Genomic DNA, 22,669 nt, shown 5'->3' with positions numbered 1-22,669 from the left:
AGAGGGAAAAATAAAAAAAGGGAAAATAAAAATAAAAAGCAAAAAAGTGGAAAAGCCGATTGGACAGCTCAAGTGCCAGGATCTTTAACACTGCCAACTCACAAATGCAAAGGTTTTCCTCCTTTCTTTAGTACTACATTTCTTCTGAAAAGAAGAGGCAGAAGAAAAAATATTGCATAGAATTTGCATAACTGCATAACACGGGAGATTTATGAGCATTTTTTAACAGCCAAACAAATTGTCTGCAGAGCTACAATAGTAAGTTATTGGGGTTCTTAGTGTCAACACAACTGTGTTATAAAAATAAATCATAATTCCCATTCTGTTCCTCAATCCCTAAAAAATAAAAACAAAACCTGAGTGCTGCTAATTTAACTGTCCAACTGAAGAACGAACACCAGATAAAAAGAGAGCCAACAGCGGGCCCAGAGATAAAAAAGAAAGCTTTCAAACACAAAAATTGCAGAGAAAAACATTTGTTCTATGCTCAGACTTTTTTTTACATACAACTCTGCATAGACAAGACTGGTATATCTGGCTTCATGACTAAGAATATACATTTATGACAGAGGATTCCACCTTTAAAAGAAGAAATAAATCAAAGACTAATGCCTTTTTATTGAAGCTGCAAGGAGAATTCCTGGAGCAATTAAATTCAGCACAAGGAACTAGGTTTCTTTCAAAAAGTCACCCTTTAACTGGGAAGGGCTCTTCTTTGCAGGGAGTCTGAACTGAGAAATATGCTTTCTATTTATAGTCATTCAGGCAGAGAATAGTCTCATTTCAAATGCCACAAGGCATACTCACAACCTTTTATTCCAGAGACCTGATTTGTGTTTCATTTCAAAAAGTCCAGCCTGATGAAAAAAAAAAAAAAAAAAAAAAAAAAAGAAGGGGAGGGAAAGAAACTGTAATGTAACAGAAACACTTTTCTCCCCCAGCTTTTCCTTTATGAAGCTGGTGCTGGAGAGCATGAAAAAGAGGAATTTTTTTTTAAGAAACTTTCCTGTGGGAACAAAAAAAAGTGACCTTAGGAAACAAACACATTTTTACTCATTAACATTGAATACCAGTTGCCCTGCAATTTAAGCAAGTGTGGGGGAAGGAGGAAAAGAAGTGAAGGGTGAGAGCATTTAAATTACTTAGCTTTGAAGGACCCTTCTGAATGAGAAAGAGACAGAAGACACTTGTCAAATGCAAGTTCAAGTGAAAGCCATTTCTGCCAATGAAGTGTGAAGATGACTATGGGGGTTCCACTGAACCCTAACAGGGCCTCTATTATGTCTTTATTGCTCATAAAAAGGCAAGGGTCACTTTCAGTTTAGAGTAAGTTAGCATCCTTTCCCACAGAATGATTCTGGTCAATCAAGCCAGGCAAAGGAAGTCTTCCTTTGAGTGACTGCTATGCTATCAGTGCACTGAAGAATTTTTAGAAAAGCTAAATAGACCAAAAGTTTTGGTCTAATCTACACTGCCGACATTTATCAGAAAAATTTCCCACTGCTGCAGGCAATCTTGGGAGACCTAAGGTAGACTGGTGGTGGCTGTCATGTATGTCTGCTAGATTTCTTTCTTGTTAGGGCCAGATGATATGGTACTGAGAGCTTTCAGAATTTCACTAATAAGACATGACACAAAAAGTTCTACAACTCTATTTTAATGTGCATTCTTTAGAAACGTGGGAACCCCACCAGGCCAGCCCATCACATCAGGTCTCCTGTTTATAACAGAACCCAGGTTCACATTTCTTTCACAATGAAAAGCTGCAAAAATTTCTGCCGATAGGTACACATGGTACCACCACCTGCTCTCCCACTGTTGCTTGAGATAATCCAGCTGCAGCTTTCCAACATTATCTTCTATGGTGCTATGAAATACCATCACCAATGCAGAAACCTTAAAAAAAAACCCAAAGAAGCTGAAATAAAAAGCAGCTAGAATTTGTGCTTGTGGCACAAAACTCAAGAAGGGTGCAGTGTCCTCCCCAGTGGGTTCAAAGGATTACATACATGGAGAGTTCCAGACACTAAAAGGTCAAGTATCTCCAATACTTTCCTTTCAAAACAACAACAGGAAAATAAGAGCAGAGGGAAGGACTTTTTCCCAGTGAAAAGTTGGTTCCCAAACTACAGTGACAAACAGACCTACCTGATGGCATACACTGTACACATTGCCACAACTATCCTCAAAGTATCAGAGAAACAAGTCTCTCTCAACACTGATAATAAGACAATATTCATGGAGTCAGAACTCCTGGGCAGCACAAATCACCATCTCTGTCACGGGTAAGCTGTATGGCAAAGTTAAGTATTATTCTTGGAAGAGAACAGGAGGAAGTAAGAAAACATAAGCAAAAAGAGGAATAGTAAGTAACTTTGAGAAGATTACTAAGTTAAAAACTCTTAACTATCCTACCTGTTAGTCTGACAAAGAAACTCCCAAGTTTCCAACTTCCAAGGAGTCACCTTTTTGTCAGCAACTGGACCATACTTATTCTGTGCCAGAAAAAACATCAGGTTCTCATAAAGGGAGGCCCATTTCCACACTTCATAGGTACAGAAGCCTTCATACTAGTGAATACAAAAGCCTTCTTTTAAATAAAGGAAGTTGTTCCCAGCAAGGGAAGTAAAGCACAATTCTCTCCCTAGTAAGCAGAACACAGTGATTTGATATCAGATATCCTGAAATAATTCTTTAGGGAGAAATGAGAGTCTCAAGCATGTAAAACTCAAATAATTCTTCAACTTTGTAGTTTAATACAACCTCAGGATTTCCTCTTGATAAATACAGCAAAAGCTGCACACACAGATGTTGCTCCTGAGTGCTCCACAAAGATCAGATTTAGAAGTTGCCTGTCAGTTGCTTGGTTTTTAACTAATCCCTTTTAAAAAAAGTACAAAACAACATAGCCCCTGGAAAATCAACAAGACTTAGAGGTCTTTATGACTATACAGCAACCCTAATAAATCATAAATGGTTGTAGATTAAAATAAGTTCATACTGGTACAGATTTCATTCTGGAAAGATCCAAACGAGTATTTAAATGGGCTGCTACCAGTATTTGTGGTTTTTTTCACTTTTAAGCTAATGAATACAGTACCAAACCAGGCATACAAAAGTCTGGGGGAATCCCTAATCAAGAGTATCCAAATAATTATTTGAGAGTTTTCTACTAGTGCATTAAGTGGCATGTCTAACACAGGCCACATCATGGATACTTCTGTATCCTGTGGCTGGGACAAGAAGCTCATGCTATGACTGACAAGGAAGTTTGCTGCAAGGCTGGTTTTGCTCTCCTTCTTTACAGATGAACATTTCTTGTTAGTTAAGATGCTAAAAGGCAAGGTCAACCTTGCACTTGGAACAGAGAGTACTGAACTTCCTGATGTATTTAGTTACTGGAAATTAGGAAAAAGGGGGAAGAGGGGAGGTTAATCCAGTATCTCAACAGAACCCATAAGAAAAAAATCTATTTAAACTTAATAGTACCCTATACAGCAGTCTTCACTTCACAAGTCTAGCTGCCTTTTCCATATACATAACCTGGTCCATGAAGACAAGAAAAGGAGTCTTGAACTTGATTTGAAATTATCTAGGTAATCTCAGTTTCAAGAAATAAGAATGTGCTCATGGCAGAACATGGTGCTGAGGACACATGACACAATGTTTTTTGTCCAAGGCATTTGTCTTGAGGACTGAAGCCTCCACACACTTGTCTGTTGGGCTGCCATATTTCAGCCAAAAGATGATAAAGACAAGACTAATTAAGGCTAGCTCATCATTCACCTGTGGAGGGCACTCCCCATCCCATCCAGAAGAATTTTTCCTCAAGACTGCTGAGGATGGAAAATTAAGAACACTAAGAACACTACTAAACACAGGATGGAACTTGCCAAAGTTCAGATGTGTACCTTATATCAAACACTTTCCTCTTTAACACTGTCATACCCTTCTCTTGCTCAGGGATTAGATACAAGTTCACCTGGTAGCTAACTCAAAACACTGAAAAGGGACAGGCTGTAATTAATCTTGGTAAGTTTATCTTCTTCCATTGGGTCAACAAGTCACTCTGCTCTGTGAACACTTCCTTACTACATAGCTTAGGGCAGAAAGGTGGGACACACATGTTCTGATCTAAGGCAATGCACCTCATTTTATGAACCTGGTCTGACTTTATTCAGCAGCTCCCACACTTGGTAGCAGTCCTCTCAGAAGTAAAAAGAGCTCATGTGGTACAAGGTGTAAAGTATTGAAAATCCTAATTAAGCAGTAAGAAAAATACAGACAACCGGATCTTATAATTAGAAGATTGGAGCTAGAAGGCTCTAGGCTCCCAAACAGGATATGGACATGGCGTGCTGGCAGGTAGAAGCTGGCTACGTTTCTGTGTTCCAGAAAGTGTTAAGTCTCCTAGTGTGAGATATATCGACTGAACAGTATTCAGAGTTTAGAAACACGTAACACAGCCAGAAGAGTTTAAATTAATAAGAAACGATTAGCATCTGAAATCACTCAGTGGTCTGACCCGCTGAATATTACAGATCATTGTAATCTCAGCAGTCTCTGTTTCCCATTACAGGCATGTACAAGGTTATAACATAATTTTTATAGTAGGAAACCAGTTAAGAAATACAACTCCAAATATGCCTGAGCAGAAAACTCAAAATTATTTCAGCAGAGGAAGTTGAGACTCCACTAACATTCCAGCCAGTCTGAACTGAGGTGCTTATTCTTAATTCCAAATCCGTTGATGAGTCCAATGTTGCAAGCAGAACACAGCCAACAGGCAGATGAAAGAGTGAGGATTCCTGACAGGAGAATAAAAGACCCTTTTTCCCTGGCTGCCAGGTTTTTTTCTTCCTAAAGGTGCACATCCCCTTTTTACAGAAGAAACCCTGTCAGGCGCTCTAGAATTTCGTAAGAATTAGTGAGAATCTGTTTTATTTGCAGCGCTCCACAGATACTCATAACTGTCACCATTAAAGCACTGAAGTAAAAGATTTCAGATGGCTTCCCTCCCAGAAAGCCTGTGTTCCATCCCATCAATGTCCCTCTGGATAAAGTAATCATTACTAATTTTCATCAGTCTTAACGAAGTCCAAGAACTGCCAGAACCCTGTAACAACATTTGAAGATAGTCCTTCCTCCAAATGATTCCTTGTATCCATTCTACAATGACTGGCTGCTGGTAAAAATTCAGTCACAAGCTCACTAATATAGATTATTCCCCTTCAGAACCTTAAAAGACAGTTATATACCAGGTCATTGGGTCCTGCTACAAATACAGCTCTCATGTGATAGTGTTTGCTGAGCAGTTCCCTTCAAGTAAAACAAAAAAAACCATCCTCAACAACAGCATTTGAGCTTGCTGGTTCTTCAAGCAAAACACATAGCAATACAAAGGCCTAGCAACTATTTAAAACTAATAAAAACACAGTGGCATATAACACTCACAAACCACATACACAACCTCCAACAAAAAAAACATACCCAATGGCCACAAACATGTACATGTCACTCCCCCAGTAATAACTTAATGCTAGGCAGAAGAGCAGTGCACTGCAAGAGGAAAAACTACAAGTAGCACTAACAGCAGCATTCAAAGGAGCTGCCCTGGTTGCAGGAATATGCTGCTGAACAGGGCTACATGAACATCAGAAATGTATATCCAGTTTGCAAGCCCAATGCTGATGTGCTATTCAACACTAACATATTATATGTCCATATAATATAGTATGTATCACTTTAGATATGTAGTACTTGCATCTAGAAATGATACATTTGCAAATGTATCAGAAGAAAAAAGTATAGGATAGTGTATATGTAAACTTCCTCTAGGGACCACAGTTTAAACTTCAATATAACTACACTACTCGGCACTTTCTGTCACAGTTCTAAATCAAATCAAACGCCATTGAGATGTTTCAAAAAAATCACTGAAATTAAGACTCCCTCACCATCATCAATTTAACTGATTTTATTACTGCAGCTGTCTACCTAGACTGATATCTAATCTTTAGATCAAGGAGATATTCTTATTTCTATATCCATTTCACTTTTCTGTTCTCATGTATTAATATAAATATGCCATATGGTGATTAACTACATTAATATAAACTAGAAAAAATATACTTTGAGTTTTTTATACCTAATTGGCATTTCGCAGTAAGTTTAAATTGATTGCTCTCTCTATGAGATTTGCCAGTTCAGAATACCTATCAAGTAGTTTGTTACTACTACATAGTCTTTTTAATTATTTGGTGAAAAACATCAGTGCAAAAACACACACACACACAAATCTATTGATAATGAGAAAATATTTCATGTCTAAATTAAATATATTTTTTTTATAGGTCAAACAACTGGAAAATAAAGTGTAATATGTGAAGTGCAGTTTAACTTGTTTAGAAAAAGCAGCCCTAAATTAGTTTAGTTTTTAATTTTTCTCCCTAGTACAATTAACTTCTGCAAAGCCTACTCCCATTTAGGTAGAAAATTGTTCCAAATGTCATTTTATACTATTTACGCAGAATGTAATCAACAACAAACTATAACAATTGTTTCTTTAAATTTCAAGGCCTTCTCACATAACTGCATCTTGAAGAAATTTTTCAGTGAATTCCAGGATTGTCATTTGGTGCTGACTTACACTTCAGATTTAAATACCCTACAAACATTCAAAGAATTACTGTACATAATTATAAGCCTTCTGCAAAGACAAATGAAGGACATTTGTTAATAGAGGGGAAGGGCTGGTGGACAAGAGGAAGCTGCTAGAAGGGATAGCCTGCATAACATTTATTCCAAGAACATTGTACAAATTAAAATGCATACATAGTAACAGGGACCTGCTCATTATGCAATTATACCTAGGTAATTTAAGCAAATGCTGAAGAAACAATACATTGGAAAACTTGGCTAACCACAAAATTGCTCTTAAGGAGGATTAGGAAACTCTACACGTGGATGCTATCAGGCCTTTGCTTCTCTCCCTGCTGGAACCCTATATTCCTTATTAATCTGTTGGTCATTCCTGGAAAGTACCTTTTCTGTCAGTAAAATCCAGAGTTTGGAGGGATTAATCCATGGCCCTTACTCACAGTTGAAGCCATGCAGACAAATACATTATTTCGACAGACATGACCCAAAATTTGCTATACATTTTTCCATGTTGTATGCTTTGCCAAACTAATTTAAAAAAATAATAAAAAAAAATTTAAAAGCTGGGAACAATGCTACCACAGGGTGCCAAATTTGCAGCAAAAGCCCCATAGGCTCCTGTCACACAAAATTTTGATAAGCCTTGCCAAATGGTCTCTTCAGGATGCAAACTGCTTGCAAAGTGACTGGGCTCTTTTGTGTTGCAGCTGAATGCTGCAGTTGGGAAGGCTAGAAAAGGGTTTTTGCCAGGAAAGGGTAACTGCCGTTCTCACCTGTGAAATTTTACATGCACAAACAAGAACATACTCTCCTGGTATAGGAAGGTTACTGAAAGCAAATAAAAGCACCTCCAAAAGAAATTAACAAACAAATCAAACCAAAGACATTTACAGTATATTTCAAATGTGAGGTCCAGCACAAATAGGACAGATGTCTTTGGCTGTATAAAGTTCAGTGACTGTTTAAAAACTTTGTATACTAACAGGCCTTCCCAGGGAGAGTAAGATGACTCCCTGCAGATCTAAATGACCAGAAACCAGAGAAGAATACCAAGCAGATATGCACAAGCTATATTTACACTTGTTTTTTCCTATATGGAAAGCAGGTTTTTCCTATATGGAAGCATGCTTTGTGATTAAAACAACTGGCATCTAAAAGCAGTTCATCAGAAAGCTACAGAAAAGCCTACATAGTTAATTTTTTACATTATTTGGCATCGGTCTTAATACTACTTCTTCCACGACAGGCTTTAAGTCCAGCCATGCACAGTAGTATAGATAATGGTTTCAGTTTATTCTGTTTTGCAGTATCTACACAATACAAGAGCTGTGACACTCTGAGGCAGGTCAAAGTACTTGGAGAGTGGAAAAGAGTGGAGACAGGAATTTTCTCTTTACCTTATGCCTTTGAAGACCTTTTGTGTCTGGAAAATTGCCAGTTGCTTCAGGAAATCTAGGATTGCAGTTTTTTGGTGAGAAAACTGTCAGGTGACAGCACTGCAAAAAGCCCAAGAGAAAATAATTGCTCTGAAGGTGATGAGCATTAAGTGATGCACCTTAACGTTCAACTGCTCCAATGCAGAGCAAAACACGGGCCCAGCCCCTGTCCCTTTCCATTACCATCTAACAAATCTTTGGCCTCTCATCTTCAACGCACACAAGACAGCACGTAGTGATCCACATGCCTAGTGATTTGACTGCAGCTACAGAATACCACTTTCTGCACTGAGTAGGTGCCCTTCAGTTGGTTGAAGTCTTCCTCATCCAGGAGCGCTTGACGTAAATCTGAATGTTGTTTCTCTTGTTGTTTTTTTTTTAATGTTGGTTTTAGGTGTTAACAAACATGGCAGTCTGGTGAGGTTCCTGCTGATTGGAAAAAAGGGAACAAAGACCCAGGAAACTAAAGGACAGTCAGTCTCACCTTTGTGCCTGGCAAGATCATGGAGCAGATCCTCCTGGAAAGTCTGCTAAGGCACATGAAAAATAAAGAGGTGATTGGTGACAGCCAACATGGCCTCATTAAGGGCAAGTCATGCCTGACCAATCTGGTGGCCTTCTACAACAAGATTACAGAGATGGCGGATGGTGGAAGAGCAACTGACGTCATCTACCTGGATTTGTGCAAGGTGTTTGACACTGTCCCACATGACATCCTGGCCTCCAAACTGACAGGGCATGGATTTGACAGATGGACCACTTGGCAGATAAGAAATTGTCTGGATGGCTGCACCCAGAGAGTTGTGATCAATGGCTCAATGTCCAAGAGGAGGCAGGTGATGAGTGGTGTTCTTCAGGGTGTCAGTATTGGGACCAGTGCTGTTTAACATCTTTGTTGGACACATGGACAGTGGGATTGAGTGTATCCTCAGCAAGTATGCTGATGATACCAAGCTGTGTGGTTTGACTGACACCCCAGAGGGAAGTGATGTCATCCAGAGGGACCCTGACAGGCTGGAGAGGAGGGCCAATGCCAACCTCATGAAATTCAACAAGGCCAAGAGCAAGGTCCTGCACCTGGGTTGGCACAACCCCAGGCACAAATACAGGCTGGGGGGTGAATGGCTAGAGAGCAGTCCTGAGGAAAAGGACTTGGGAGTGGTAGCAGATGAGAAGCTTGACATGAGCTGCCAGGGTGCCCTCGCAGCCCAGAGGGCCAACTGCATCCTGGGCTGCTTCCAAAGAAGCATGGCCAGCAGGGCCAGGGAGGTGATTCTGCACCTCTACTCTGCTCTGGTCAGACCCCACCTGAGTCGGGTCTGAGTACAGTTCTGGTGCCCTCAGCACTAGAAAGATATGGACCTGCTGGAGAGGATCCATAGAAGGGCCACCAAGATGATCAAAGGCTAGGAGCACCTCTGCTATGAAGACAGGCTGAGATAATTGGGGCTGTTCAGCCTAGAGACGAGAAGGCTCTGGGGAGACCTATAGCGGCCTTCCAGTACTTGAAGGGGTCCTACAGAAAAGCTGGGGAGGGACTTTTCATCAGAGAAGATAGTGATAGGACAAGAGGTAATGGTTTTAAACTGAGAAAGGGGAGATCTAGGTTAGATATGAGGAAGAAATCCTTCACTACAAGGGTGGTGAGGAACTGGAATGGGTTGCCCAGGGAGGCTATTGATGACCCATCCCCGGAGGTTCGACGAGGTTTTGTGCAACCTGGTCTAGTGGTAGGGTTACCTGCTCATGGCAGGCGCGTTGGAACTAGATGATCTTTAAGGTCCCTTCCAACCTTAATGATTCTATGATCCTATGATTCTGTCCAGTAACATGCTTCAAGGTACTTATTGGGAAAAAGAAAAATCCCAATACTTAGCTAGGTCAACTATAGTTTATATAAAATATAAGTTTATAGTTTATATAAAATATAAAAATGTATTCTTGTCTTGCAATCAGCTAGTATGCAGCAGACATACTTACACATACAGAAGAAATCACTGAGACACCAGCTGCGTTGGCAAGCTCTTGGCAACTGAACACATGCATGAGAGAATAAGTTTATGCTGAACAACTTCAACACAAGTAAGAGTGGAAATGCCTCACCTCATACACCATGAAGTGTGGTTTCACGTGCACTGGGGCAAGCAGAGTAGCAGAAACTATAGCTTACTGGGAAAATACAGGTTATTGAAAGAACCTCTCAAAAACATAAATATTGCAGGAAATTACTGTTAGGTTACAAATATAGCAAGATGAACAATAAATAATAGATTCATAGAAAGGTTTAGGTTGGAAGGATCATCTACTTCCAACCCCCCTGCATGGATAGGGACTCCTCCCACTAAATCTGGTTGCTCAAAGCATTACCCAGCCTGGCCTTGAAGACTTCTAGAGATGGGGGCACCCACAAGTACTCTGGACAACCAGTGTCAATATCTCAGCACCCTCACAGTAATGATTTCTTCCTAGTATCTAATCTAAATCTACACTCTTTCAGTTTGAAATTGTTGTCCTGTTGTCCTCTTACTACAAAGCCTTGTAAAAAGTCACACCCAGCTTTCCTGTAGGTCCCTTTCAGGTACCAGGAGGCTGCTATAAGGTCTCCCCAGAGCCTTCTCTTCTCTTAAGCTGAACAACCCCAGGTCTCTCAGCCTGTCTTCACAGGAGAGGTAGTCCTCCTCTGGACTTGCTAGAACAGTTCCACGCTCTTCTTATATTGCAGACTCCAGAACTGGACACAGAACTTCAGGGGGGGTCTCATGAGAATAGAGTGGAGGGGGAGACTCACCTCTCTTGACTTGCTGGCCACGCTTTTTTTTAGGCAGCCTAGGACATAGTCGGCTTTCTGGGTTGCAAGTGCACATTGCAGGCTCTAGCTGAGTTTCCTGTCAACCACCACCCCCAGGTCCTCCTCCAGACTGTTTTAGATCTATTTTCTACCAAGCTTATATTTATGCTTGGGTTTGTCCTGACTCAAGTGCAGGACCTTGCACTTGGTCTTACTGAACTTCATGCAGTTTGCACGAGCCCACCTCCCAGGCCTGTGAAGGTCCCTCTTCTGGCATCCATTCACTCCACTGTTTCGACCACACCACACAGCTTGGTGTCATCAGGAAACTTGCTGAGGGTGTGCTTAATCTCACCACCGATGCCACCAACAACAACATTAATCAGCACCAGGCTCAATACTGAACCCTGAGGAACACCACTGCTCAGTGATCTCCGCTTGGTGATTGAGCTGACTGCCACCATCCAGCCTGTTCTTTATCCATCGAGTGCTCCATCCATCAAGTCCATGTCTCTCCAATTCAGCGACAAGGATGCCATGCAGGGCAGTGTCACATGCTTTGCACAAGTCCAGGCAGATTACATCAGTTGTTCTTCCTTATTCACCAATGCAGTGACCCCATCATAGAAGGCCACCAAATTTGTCAGGCATGATTTGCCCTTAGTGAAGCCTTGCTGGCTGTCACCAATCTCTTTCCTTATTTTCCAAGTGCCTTAGCAGAGCCTCCAGGAGGATCTGCTCCATAATCTTGCTGGCCACAGAGGTGACACTGGCTGGCCTTTAGTTCCCCTGGTCTTCCTTTTCTCCCTTTTTAAAAATGGGGGTTGTTTCCCCTTTTCCAGTCAGTGAGAACTTCATCAGATAGCCATGATTTCTAAAACATGATGGGTAGTGGCTTACCAACTTCATCTGCCAGTTCCCTCAGGACCCACAGATGTATCTCATTAGGTCCCATGAACTTGTGCACCTTCAGGACCTTTAGATGGTCTCAGATCTGATCTACCCTTACCGTGAGTGATCCTTCATTCTCCCAGTCCCTTCCTTTGCCTCCCGTGACTTGGGCAGTGTGGTTTGAGCACTTGCTGGTGAAGACTGAGGCAAAAAAGTCATTGAGTCCCTCAGCATTCTCCATATCCTGCATGACCAGGTCTCCTATTTCCTTTCAGAGAGGCTCCACATTTTCCATAGTCCTCCTTTTATCACCAACATACCTATAGAAGCTTTTATTGTTGCCTTTGATGTCCCTGGCCAGATTCAATTCTACCAGGGCTTTAGCTTTCCTAACCTTATCCCTGGCTGCTTAGACAATTTATCTCCATTCCTCACAGGCTACCTGTTCTTGCTTCCACCTGCTGAAGGTCTCCTTTTTGTGCGTGAGTTTGTCCAGGAGCTCTTTGTTCCTCCAAACAGGGCCCCTGGCATTTTTGCTTGACTTCCACTTTGTTGGGATGCATTGCTCCTGAGCTTGGAGGATGTGATCCTTGCTTATTAACCAGCTTTCTTGGCCTCCTTTTCCCTCCACGGCTTTATTCCATGGTACTCTACCAAGCAGGTCACTGAAGAGGCCAGTGTCTACTTTCCGTAAGCCCAGGGTAGTGTGCTTGCTGTGTGCCCTCTTCGCTGCCTTAAGGATCTTGAATTCCACCATTTCATGGTCATTGCAGCCAAAGCTGCCCTTGAGCTTCACGCTTCCCACCAGCCTCTCACTCGTGAGAACAGGATTCAGCATAGCACCTTTTCTTGTTGGCTGTCCTATTACTTGGAGTAGGAAGTTATCATCAAAACATTCAAGGAATCTCCTGGCTTGCTTATGCCCTGCTGTGTTGTCCCTCCAACAGATATTGGGGTGGTTGATGTCCCCCAGGAGGACGAGGGCTTGTGAACATGAGGCTACTCCCACCTGTCTATAAAGAGCCTCATCCGCTCAGTCTTCCTGGTCAGATGGCCTGTAGCAGACCCCCATTACAATGTCCCCTGTCCGTGCCCTCCCTTCAATCCTGACCCATAAGCTCTCAAGTCAGCTCCTCATCCATACTGTGGTGGAGCTCCATGCACTCCAGTTGGTCATTTAAGTGGAAGGGGACACCTCCACCTTGTCTCACCTGCCTGTCTTTCCTAAAGAGTGTGCAACCTTCCATTCCAACACTCCAGTCATAGGAGGCACCCTACCGTGTCTCCATGACATCTATAAGACCATAGCCCTGCAGTCATGTATGCGTCTCTTTACTTCTTGTTTATTCCTCATGCTACGTGTGTTTGCATAGAGCTATTTAAGTTGGGCCCCAGACAAAGCTGACCTACCAGCTGGAAATCTTTTGAGGTATTTCTCCAGTGCTTCCCTGTTGGCTCATATTACATCAGGAGCCCCTTGCTAATTTCCATAAGACTTCAAGTGTGCTCCAGTGTATCCAGCACACCTCTGACTAACAGGCTGAGTGACAGCCCTTGTTAGCAGCCTGTCCCCCTAACCTTGGCATCATCCCACAGTTTGTCACAGGGAAGCCTGGTATTATCCCTCTTTCCCTTCATATCTAGTTTAAGGCTCTGAGTCCAGCAAGCTCCTGAATCAATGTGAAATACATGGTAACAATTTGCTTCTATTCTAAAATATTTACTTAGTACATTTTTTTCAGCTTGTAGATAAGTATTAATGAAAAGAAGCTCTATCAGAGACCAGTCTCAACTGGCCAGTACCTGAGCTGTGTCAGTGACTGCTTAAGTCACACAGCCTTTTCCCAAGTGAGGAAAATATACAAACATGTCTGGCATGTCTTCCAAAACGGAAACTGAGTATTTGCTCTCTAATGGAAGGTCTGCAATAGACATCTAAAATCCTTTTCTAGTGATAACATGCCAGGGCTGTTTTAATTCATGGCAATCCAGAAAAGACCACAACAGACCCCTTCACTTCATGGTTCAGGACTGCGGGCAAACACACTTGTTTTTTTTCCCCATCATATCCTAAATGGGCCTATTCAGATATTTGAAAATACAGCCTCAGGAGTCTCTTCATGAAAGCTAACAAAAGTCAAGTCTACACATAAAGAGAAAAAGTGTAAAAAGAATAATAAAGGAGTGGGGGAAGAGGATATTTACACCTGTTTTACTCAAAGAAAACGTGGGAATCCACTGCTAGGAGCATGGAGATTTAACTGTTTGTGCTACCAATTAAAATGAGATTGTACAATATATGGGAATCAATATCACAACCCACTTCATGTAAAGAATACATCCTCTGTTTGCAAGACTGAGTGAACCACCCTTTTTTCTCTATTTTTGTAAACAGAAGAGAACCACAAAAAGTAAGTATAATAAGCAAAACTGAGGTAATAAAAAGCCTTTATTTTGGCTTCTCTTATTTTCCTAGACTTTGACACCAAACCAAACAGTATTGCTGTCTTCAGTGCCTTATAGTGTAAATGTGCAAAACCCTATTGCCTCCCCCCACCCCAGTAACTCTCACATCATCTCCTGAGCTGGGAGCAGTTCCAAAATGTCCCAAAGTGCTGCCGCTGGAGAGAGTGACAGAGCAGACAGGAGCTGAGGGGAGAGTTGTGAGGGTCAGGAATTGCACGAGCCTAGGGATCAACAGTGATGCACAGATGGAGTCCTCCCCAGATGCCGGCCATGGATGGAAGAGAAGGGAAGAAGAAGCAGGAAGGATCTTGACTTCCATGATCCCTGACTTTATATAAAGCTTACGTAGATATATGAAATGGAATACTTTGGTCAATGTTGCTGTCCGTCTAGTCCACTCCTCTCTACAGGAAGGCTGCAGATACGACTCTTCTGCTCCTTCAGCATCTGAGGCCACAGAACAAAGCATTCCTGGTATCTAAGCAGTAACATAAACATTCCAGTGTTATCAGTCCACTAGCTGGAAGACTTGCTGCTAGTTAAAAGGGAGCTTATTAAAGGGGTGGGGGGAAAAAAAAATCAGTAAAAAGAAAATTGGCTTCATCCTGGCTCAAACCAGGACAAAAATCCATTTTTTTCTTCTTGGAAATGTGAGCACAAGTGGCCAGTAACCAGATGCACTTCTTAAACACCTACTTTATTTAGAAACTAAGCATTAAGGGTGATGGGGAACACAAGGGGGTCTTAAGCAATTGTTTGAGACTTCTTCACAATGTCTGGCTATACTCTATCCATCTACCCAGCTGTCTCAAAATAAATGGACACACTGATGCAAATAAGCCCACTACTACATCAGCAACTCCATGAACATAACCACTACAAATCTATAAAATGGCTGTTGATCAGTATTCCTAGATTACACAAAAGCTATGTACCTTTCTACATCACAATATCATCAAGCTCTATCCATTTGCTGAATTTCCTCTCAGCTGAATATTGTTCTTAATAATTCACTGAAACCTCAGAATATCATTAGTAGATGCCCAGAACCTGCAAAAAACCTTGTCCCAAACCTTCATTCTCTTTCAGTAATTTATCAGCTGATCTGAGCAAAACTACTTTGGGATTCAGTTCTCTACATCGATATCTAACACTTGTTTTGCTTCTGTGGCAGCAAAATTATTCTTTTAGATTAAGATTTAATCATGTGATGCTAATGCAAAAACAATGGGAAAAAAGGCACCTCCTTTAGGAGAATGTCTCTTGAACATCTTAGGCCTTCCCCAGTGCAATTGTCAATGTTCACTACTAGAGCAGTACAGATATCCGGTTTGACCATATTTTAAATTTACAGCAGTGAATCTCCAGAGACAATTCATTGCCTTACTCCTGAAAGAACATCATAACAAATGAGTGGATAATTTGTCCAACTTTGTCTAGTGTTTGAGCAACACAAAGACACGTATTTTTTTAATTTTTAAGAAAATTCTTCCCATAGAAAGGGGGGCATATAGGAATCACACCATGTTCTATCTGACATTTTTTCAACAATTAAGAAATACGAAATATTGTCATAATGTTTACAAAACATTGTGAAGAGGATTTCACCTCCTCAAATTCAGAGGCAGAATGCCTACATTATTTTCAATGCAGATGGTACATTAAAAATTACTTCTTGTACCTGCATCTGGACACCACATAATCATTAAGGTCCTGTAAGAGGTTTAATCATTAATGACCCGAAAGCGCTCTATAGGGCCCCACATCCACCTTCTTCCGTACAAGAACTTTGCACCAGGTCTTTCACATGCAGCAATTTTAGACACTAGATCCAAGCCCCACAGACAAGTTAAAATATCTTTTAGAGAGGTTGTAGCTGAGTGACACATTTGTTGCAAAAGCCTAAGGTAAAAACTGAGATTTAAATCAATTAAATTACACTTGCAGCAATGTAAACATAATAAACAACATTCATTGCAAAAGTTTTCTGAACCATATGACTGTGTTTCCTGTCTTCTACAATACATCATTATGCTAAATATGTTAATATTAATGAAACAACAGACTCCTCAAAAAATGGATAAATGTTTCCAAGACATGAAGTGGCACATGAGAACAGCACTTGTTTTCTAAGAATGCAAACAACAATGGCTCTATTACTCACCTCGATTTTATCTGTTTTTGCATCTCCCCAGTAAAGCTTGTCTTTTTCAAAATCCAGTGCCAAGCCATTAGGCCAACCTAGGGATGTATTCACCAGAACTCGCCTTTCTGAGCCATCCAAATAAGCACATTCTATTTTCGGACTTTCACCCCAGTCCGTCCAATACATGTAGCTGTAAAAAAACAGAGGGGAAACAGTCAAGACATGTACTATGCAAGACACAAAAGGGGCAAGATCTGTCCTGCTTTTGAAAGCAGTTATGAACTTCCTGCTTCCTCAACTGCAGCAAACAAGCCAACTCGAACTGCAACCAGTGATAACAATATAAAGTTTGAGCATTAAATAAACTACTGAAAATGTGCAATGGCCTAATTCTTCCTTAGCTATGATAACACTGAAGAACACAGAGAAAAGAAAAATCAACCAAACACACAATGCATAGATTCATTGAAGAACACAGTCTTTATAGAAATCACCTTTTAAATTCACAATATCAAAGGTGTGAAGCAAGGGAAAGCCAGTTATTTCCAGAACATTTGACAATACACATATTGTGTAATGTCATTTGCAGATTTTCAGTTTCTGGAGACTGTAAACTGGGTCCGAAGACCTATCACAAGGCTATCAATAAGCACAAAACATACCCCATTACAGGATTGAGCACTATTGCTCGAGGTTCATCTAGGTTTTCTGAGATAAGGATCCTTCTTGATGTCCCATTTAATCGGGTCACTTCAATGCGGTCTGTTCCAGTATCAGTCCAGTACAGGTTCCTTGCCACCCAATCCACAGCAATACCATCTGGATGGTTGATTTCTGTAGTTACCAGAGTCTGTGCTCCAGAACCATCAAGGTAGGCCCGACTAATTGCCCGAACATCATCATCAGTCCAGTAGATGTAGCCTTCCACAGGATCGTAGTCTATAGCAATTGCATGTCTAATATTGTCTATCTGCAGAATGATGTCAGTGAAATCCGGCATGTCCAGGGAAATCCTCCTCAAGTCAGTCCTTCTAGCAAGCAGCAAGACTTCTTCAGCACCTGGGGAGAAAACCATTCATGGTATCATTTCCTTTCCTATTGATGTGAACCCTTCAGAACAGCACAGCAGATTGTGACCTGCCACTGTCACTATAATGAAGAGATTTCCTTAACTTAAGGACATCAAACTTTTACTGAAATATAGACTTATCTAAGCAGGGAGACCCGTTTTATCCTCTCCTGGGAGAGTGGGGGAGTAATAAAAAGAGTAATTCTGTTCTGTGTTCTGGTCCACCCTGACCACTAAACAAGACAGAATAAATCTGCGCTCAACATGGAGCTTGAATTTAAAACAAAATAAATAAATAAATAAGAACTTGAAAAATCATCAGAAGGCTGGAAATTAAACCAAAATTCTTTTCTTCATTCCATCTCTGTGTGGCATGTTGTTTTATCTTGCCTTTCTGGACTACTATTTTAGGTTCCTGTTGGCAGTCCTATCTCCCATCTATGTTATTTTACCATTTCTGTTGGACAATGATTTATGCTGGGATGAGCTGGGTAAAGAATATGCCTGAGCACTCATGGGACTACTTTAAGAGTCTTGTTATTATGAAAAATTATTCTGCTCCTTTCTCTGGTATGTTCACCTTGCCAGAGTCTGGAGACCCTGGGAACGACTATTAGTATCGGATATTACTAATGTCTGATATTGTTATTGCTTTGCCTGAATATATTCCACAGGTAGTTAATTTTTAAGGTTAATTTTTGAGGTTCACTGTTAAAAATTTGCACAGGAACATTGCCACTTTATTTGCTGCTGCTGTTGGCCTCCAGCCAGGTGGAGAAGTTTACTGGACAGTGTGGATTCAACGGCTTGGCACAACAGGACCACAGGTGCACAGCCCTGGTAGATTCTGGTGCACAGTGCACCTTACCATCAAATGATCAAGGGTCAGACTCCATTATCATCTCTGGCGTCACAGGAGGTCTCAAGAACTGACTGTACTGGAGGCTGAAATAAGCCTAACTGGGAATGACTGGAGGACAAGCACACAGTGACTGGCCCACATGCTCCATGGTATAGACTTTCTCTGGAAAGGGTATTTTGAAGACCTGAAAGGGTGTAAGTGGACCTTTGGTATAGCAGGTGTGGAGACCAAGGGCATTAGCAGCTATCTACCTTGGCAAGCCTTTCAGATGACCCTTCTGTGGTAGACTTGACAAGGGTGGAAGAACAGCAGGTACCAACTACTTCTATGACAGTACATCATTGGAAATACCATACCAAAAGAGACTCCCTACTCCCCATACATAACCTGATTTGTCAATTAAAGAGCCAAGGAGATTCACTCACCCTTCAACAGTCTTAAAAGGCCAATGCAGAAGCCTGATGGAGAACAGAGATTAACTGTGGATGACCATGGCCTGAATGGAGTTGAGTGCTACGGTTGAGTGCTGCTGTGCTGGACATGCTGGAACATCAATATGCACTGGAGTCCAAGGCAGCTAAATGGTATGTCACTACTGACATTGTTGATGCATTTTTATCTACTCTGGTAGCAGCAAAGTGCACATCCTAATTTGCTTTCCAGTACACTTTGAATTGACTGTGCCAGGGGTGGAGGCACAGCCTGACTACATGCCATGGACTGATCCACACTGCACTGGAGAAGGGTGGAGCTCCACACTATCTGTAGTATATCGATGACATAATTGCATAAGGTAATGCAGAGGAGTCTTTGAGAAAGGTAGGAAAGTAATCCACTTTCTATTGGAATCCCTTTTTGCCATAAAGAGAAGCAAGGTCAAGGGACCTGCCAGAGAGATCCAGTAACTGGGACTTAAGTGGCAAGATGAGTGCCACAAGCCTTCCTAGGTTTGAGGACACAAGCCTTCTGTAGGCATGATGTTTTTTTGGAGAATGCACATTACCCAATACAGCTACATTGTGAGACCTCTTTATGAAGCAACCTGAAAGAAAAATTATTTTGCATGAGGCCCTGAACAAGAACAGGCCTTTGAGCAAATTAAACAAGATAGTCCATGCAGTGGCCCTGGGACCTGTCTGAATGGACAGGAAATTACAAATGTGCTGTACATGGCAGATGGGGATAATGGTCCTACCCAGAGCAAAAAGCATCAGGGCAGCATTAAAGCTGTCTCCTAGGATTTTGGAGTCAGGGATATACAGGCTCTGTGGCCAATTACACTCCAGATGAAAAAGAAATATTGGCTGCCAATGAAGGACTTTGATCTGCTTCAGAGTTAACTGGTACCGAGGCACAGCTCAGGATAGAGAGGAGTAATAGAAAGTAATTCTGTTCTGTGTTTTAGTTCACTCTGACCACTAAAAGCTGTCTGGGAACGAAAGCAGTCCATGGTCTATGATGCTTTTCTCGCTCTCTACACCAGTGATTACCCCAGGAACAGTAGACTTGGGGCTACACTGATATCTCTGGCTTTGAAAACAGGTCAAATCCAAGACAATATGGAGAAAATTAACTTCAAGCAAAAAGAGTACCTTCAAAATATTAAAAGGGTTGTATTCAAAACTGATCTATGTAGTGTTAAAAATGGTATTTTTATTGATACTGTTCAAATAGAAAGGCTTTCAGATCTTCTTTTGTTTCATTAACTTACCTGTGTTGACATTTTGTCAGTAGTACTTAACTGGTATCAAGTTCCAAGGGTCTTAGTATTAAACATGTTTTTTCCCAACACTACCATCTCCAAAGAACTCATAGAATCACCAGACGCTAATTTGTCCAAAGCATGTTGGCTTGACAACAGTAGGAATAAAAAGGAACCCAGGTAATATTATATATGGATTAGTAATACCTCCATATTACCTTCAATGGTATAGATTGTCCACAACAAAACAGTGTTTTTATAGGAAAAATCTCCAAAAGGCCCTACTTTTAATGTATTTTAAGCACACAGGAAACATTTTATTTTCTAATGCAAATTACAATACAGCTTAATTGACAAAGGGCAAAAGACATACCTATTTAGAGGGAGCACCTACAAACCAAAACACTGATCTGCAACTGCAGAGGTCAGAGAGCAAGCTACAGCAGCATAGCAACTACAGCAGAAACAAATAACTCACGTAACAAAGTTTTATATCTTGTTTCTTGTTTCTGAAATATTTTACTTGTCGGGGTCAAAACAAAATATCCTGTTTGGTGCAAATTCAGTAAAAATTCACAGAATCACAGAATCATTCTGGTTGGAAAAGATCTTTAAGATCATCAAGCCCAACCATAATCTAGCTCTACCAACCATTAACCTAATTCTACCAAATCCAGGGCTTAAACCATGTTCCCAAGTACCACATAAACATGGCTTTTAAAAACCTAAATGGATGGTGATTAAACCACCTTCCTGGGCAGTGTTTAATTATTCTTTCAGGGAAGTAGCTTCTTCTAATATGTAATCTAAACCTCCCCTGGCACAGCTTGAAGCCATTTCCTCTTGTTTGTTACTAGGGAGAAGAGATCAACCCCCAACTTGCTATATCCTGCTTTCAGGTAGCTGTAAAAAGCAATAGGGTTCCCCCTCAGCCTCCTTTTCTTCAGGCTAAACAATCCCAGTTCCCTCAGACACTCCTCCAAAGGCTTGCACTCTACACCCTTCACCAGCTTCGTTTCCCTTCTCTGGACTTGCTCCAGCATCTTCATGTCTTTCTTATAGTGTCCCTCAATGTAGTGAGGGGCCCAAAACTGAACAGTATTTGAGGTGCAGTCTCACCAGTGCTGGGTACAGGGGGACAAACACTTCCCTAGTCCTGCTGGCCACACTATTTCTGACACAAGCCAAGATGGACTTGGTTTCCTTGGCCACCTGGCTACACTGCTGACTCAGGTTAAGAGAGCTGTCAATCAACATTTCAGGTCCTTCTCCTCTGGGCAGCCACTCTTTCTCAAGACTGTAGCATTGCATGAGGTTGTTGTGATCCCAAGTATGGGACCCAACACTTGGTCTTGCTGAACCTCATACAATTGGTCTTGGCCCATTGACCCAGCCTGTCCAGGTCCCTCTGAAGCCCTCCTATGCTCAGGAAGACCAACACTCCCTCCCAACTTGGTGACATCTGCAAACTTACTGAGGGTGTTCTTGATCCCCTCATCCAGAAAATTGATAAAAGATATTAAAGAGAATTAGCCCCAACAACGAGGCCTAGGGAACATCACTTGTGACTGGCCACCAGCTGGATTTAACTCCATTGACCACAAGTCTTTGGGCCTGGCCATCCAGCCAGTTTTTTACCCAGCAAAGTGTACACCAGTCTAGGCCATACATAGCCATTTTCTCCAGGAAAATGCTGTGAAAATTCAGTCCTCAAAACTCGACATGGAAAGGGAGATGTATCTGGTCATCCAAGTGATCTACAAATACAGAAGAGTTTGAAATTATAAATTAATTTTAAATTATTTTAGCCCAACTGTTTCAATATGTGAACAGCATTGCAGCTGTTCAACCACCCATAGCACTCTGAATTTCATATCCATCTTCTGAATTTCTACTATATTACTGTGCCTGCAATCACAATCTTAATAGTAAAGTATCAGTAGTGTGAAGCAGAGAGGAGCATCAAATATGTATTCGTTGCTAGCCTAGCAACAATTATCAATATTACATGTACTTCTAAGACCAACATTACAAGCACCATTGCATGGGAACAGACAGAGCAGAATCAAATGCATATGCTTTGCCTTTTCACACAACTGATGGCAGCTTCACCTTGGTTCACAGTGAACAAGGTCAGAGTTGAATATACCAGAGGTAGGAACTGGCAGTCTGAAACCCAAATTATGCCTAGAGATGCTGGCTAGACCACAAGCCAAAAGACATTGTTAATCTCACTACATTCTGCCCCTTGCTTGAAAGTTGGTAGATCATTGTTGTGGGTAATTTTGGTAGGTACAAAAATCCTGGGTTTTATTACAACACAGTCTAAAATCACAGTGTTGGTTATGAATGGTTTTGCCTCTATTAACAAATTCCTGCTATAGAAAAAAGAGTTGGCTGCAGGTTGCACATTGCTAAAAGATGAGAACTTGTCATTGGTTCCCTCTAAAAACCTGGACAAACATGCTTGCCTGCGTCACTAGTTTTATCTGTATCACGGAGGTATTTTGATTATTAATGTTGGTGAGAACCTTTCCAAGACTGTTGTGGCCTGTTTACTGTTATACTAGATACCATAGAATCTGCCTAATACATTAAATATATCTATTTACCTAATGCTAAAGTGCTACAGCATTTATTAAATAAATT

The 22,669-nt window shown here is 41.2% G+C and overlaps 1 protein-coding gene across 6 annotated transcripts in view; it reads right to left on the bottom strand.

The window, feature by feature from the left end:
• LRP5 (LDL receptor related protein 5) overlaps positions 1-22,669 on the bottom strand; it is a 170,337-nt gene that overhangs the window by 69,139 nt on the left and 78,529 nt on the right. For 5 of the 6 annotated variants that reach the window (XM_051620242.1, XM_051620243.1, XM_051620246.1 and 2 more), the window contains exons 6-8: positions 17,050-17,446; positions 16,406-16,577; positions 14,609-14,719 (exon numbers count right to left, since the gene is read on the bottom strand). In XM_051620242.1, coding sequence (XP_051476202.1) covers positions 14,609-14,719; positions 16,406-16,577; positions 17,050-17,446 — 680 coding nt within the window. The remainder of the gene's footprint in view (positions 1-14,608; positions 14,720-16,405; positions 16,578-17,049; positions 17,447-22,669) is intronic. The other variant, XM_051620244.1, reaches the window with a different exon arrangement.

The sequence above is a fragment of the Apus apus genome, chromosome 5 (assembly GCF_020740795.1).
Source record: "Apus apus isolate bApuApu2 chromosome 5, bApuApu2.pri.cur, whole genome shotgun sequence".
Classification (NCBI taxonomy): Eukaryota; Metazoa; Chordata; class Aves; order Apodiformes; family Apodidae; genus Apus; species Apus apus.
This window is presented reverse-complemented; position numbering and strand designations above follow the sequence as displayed.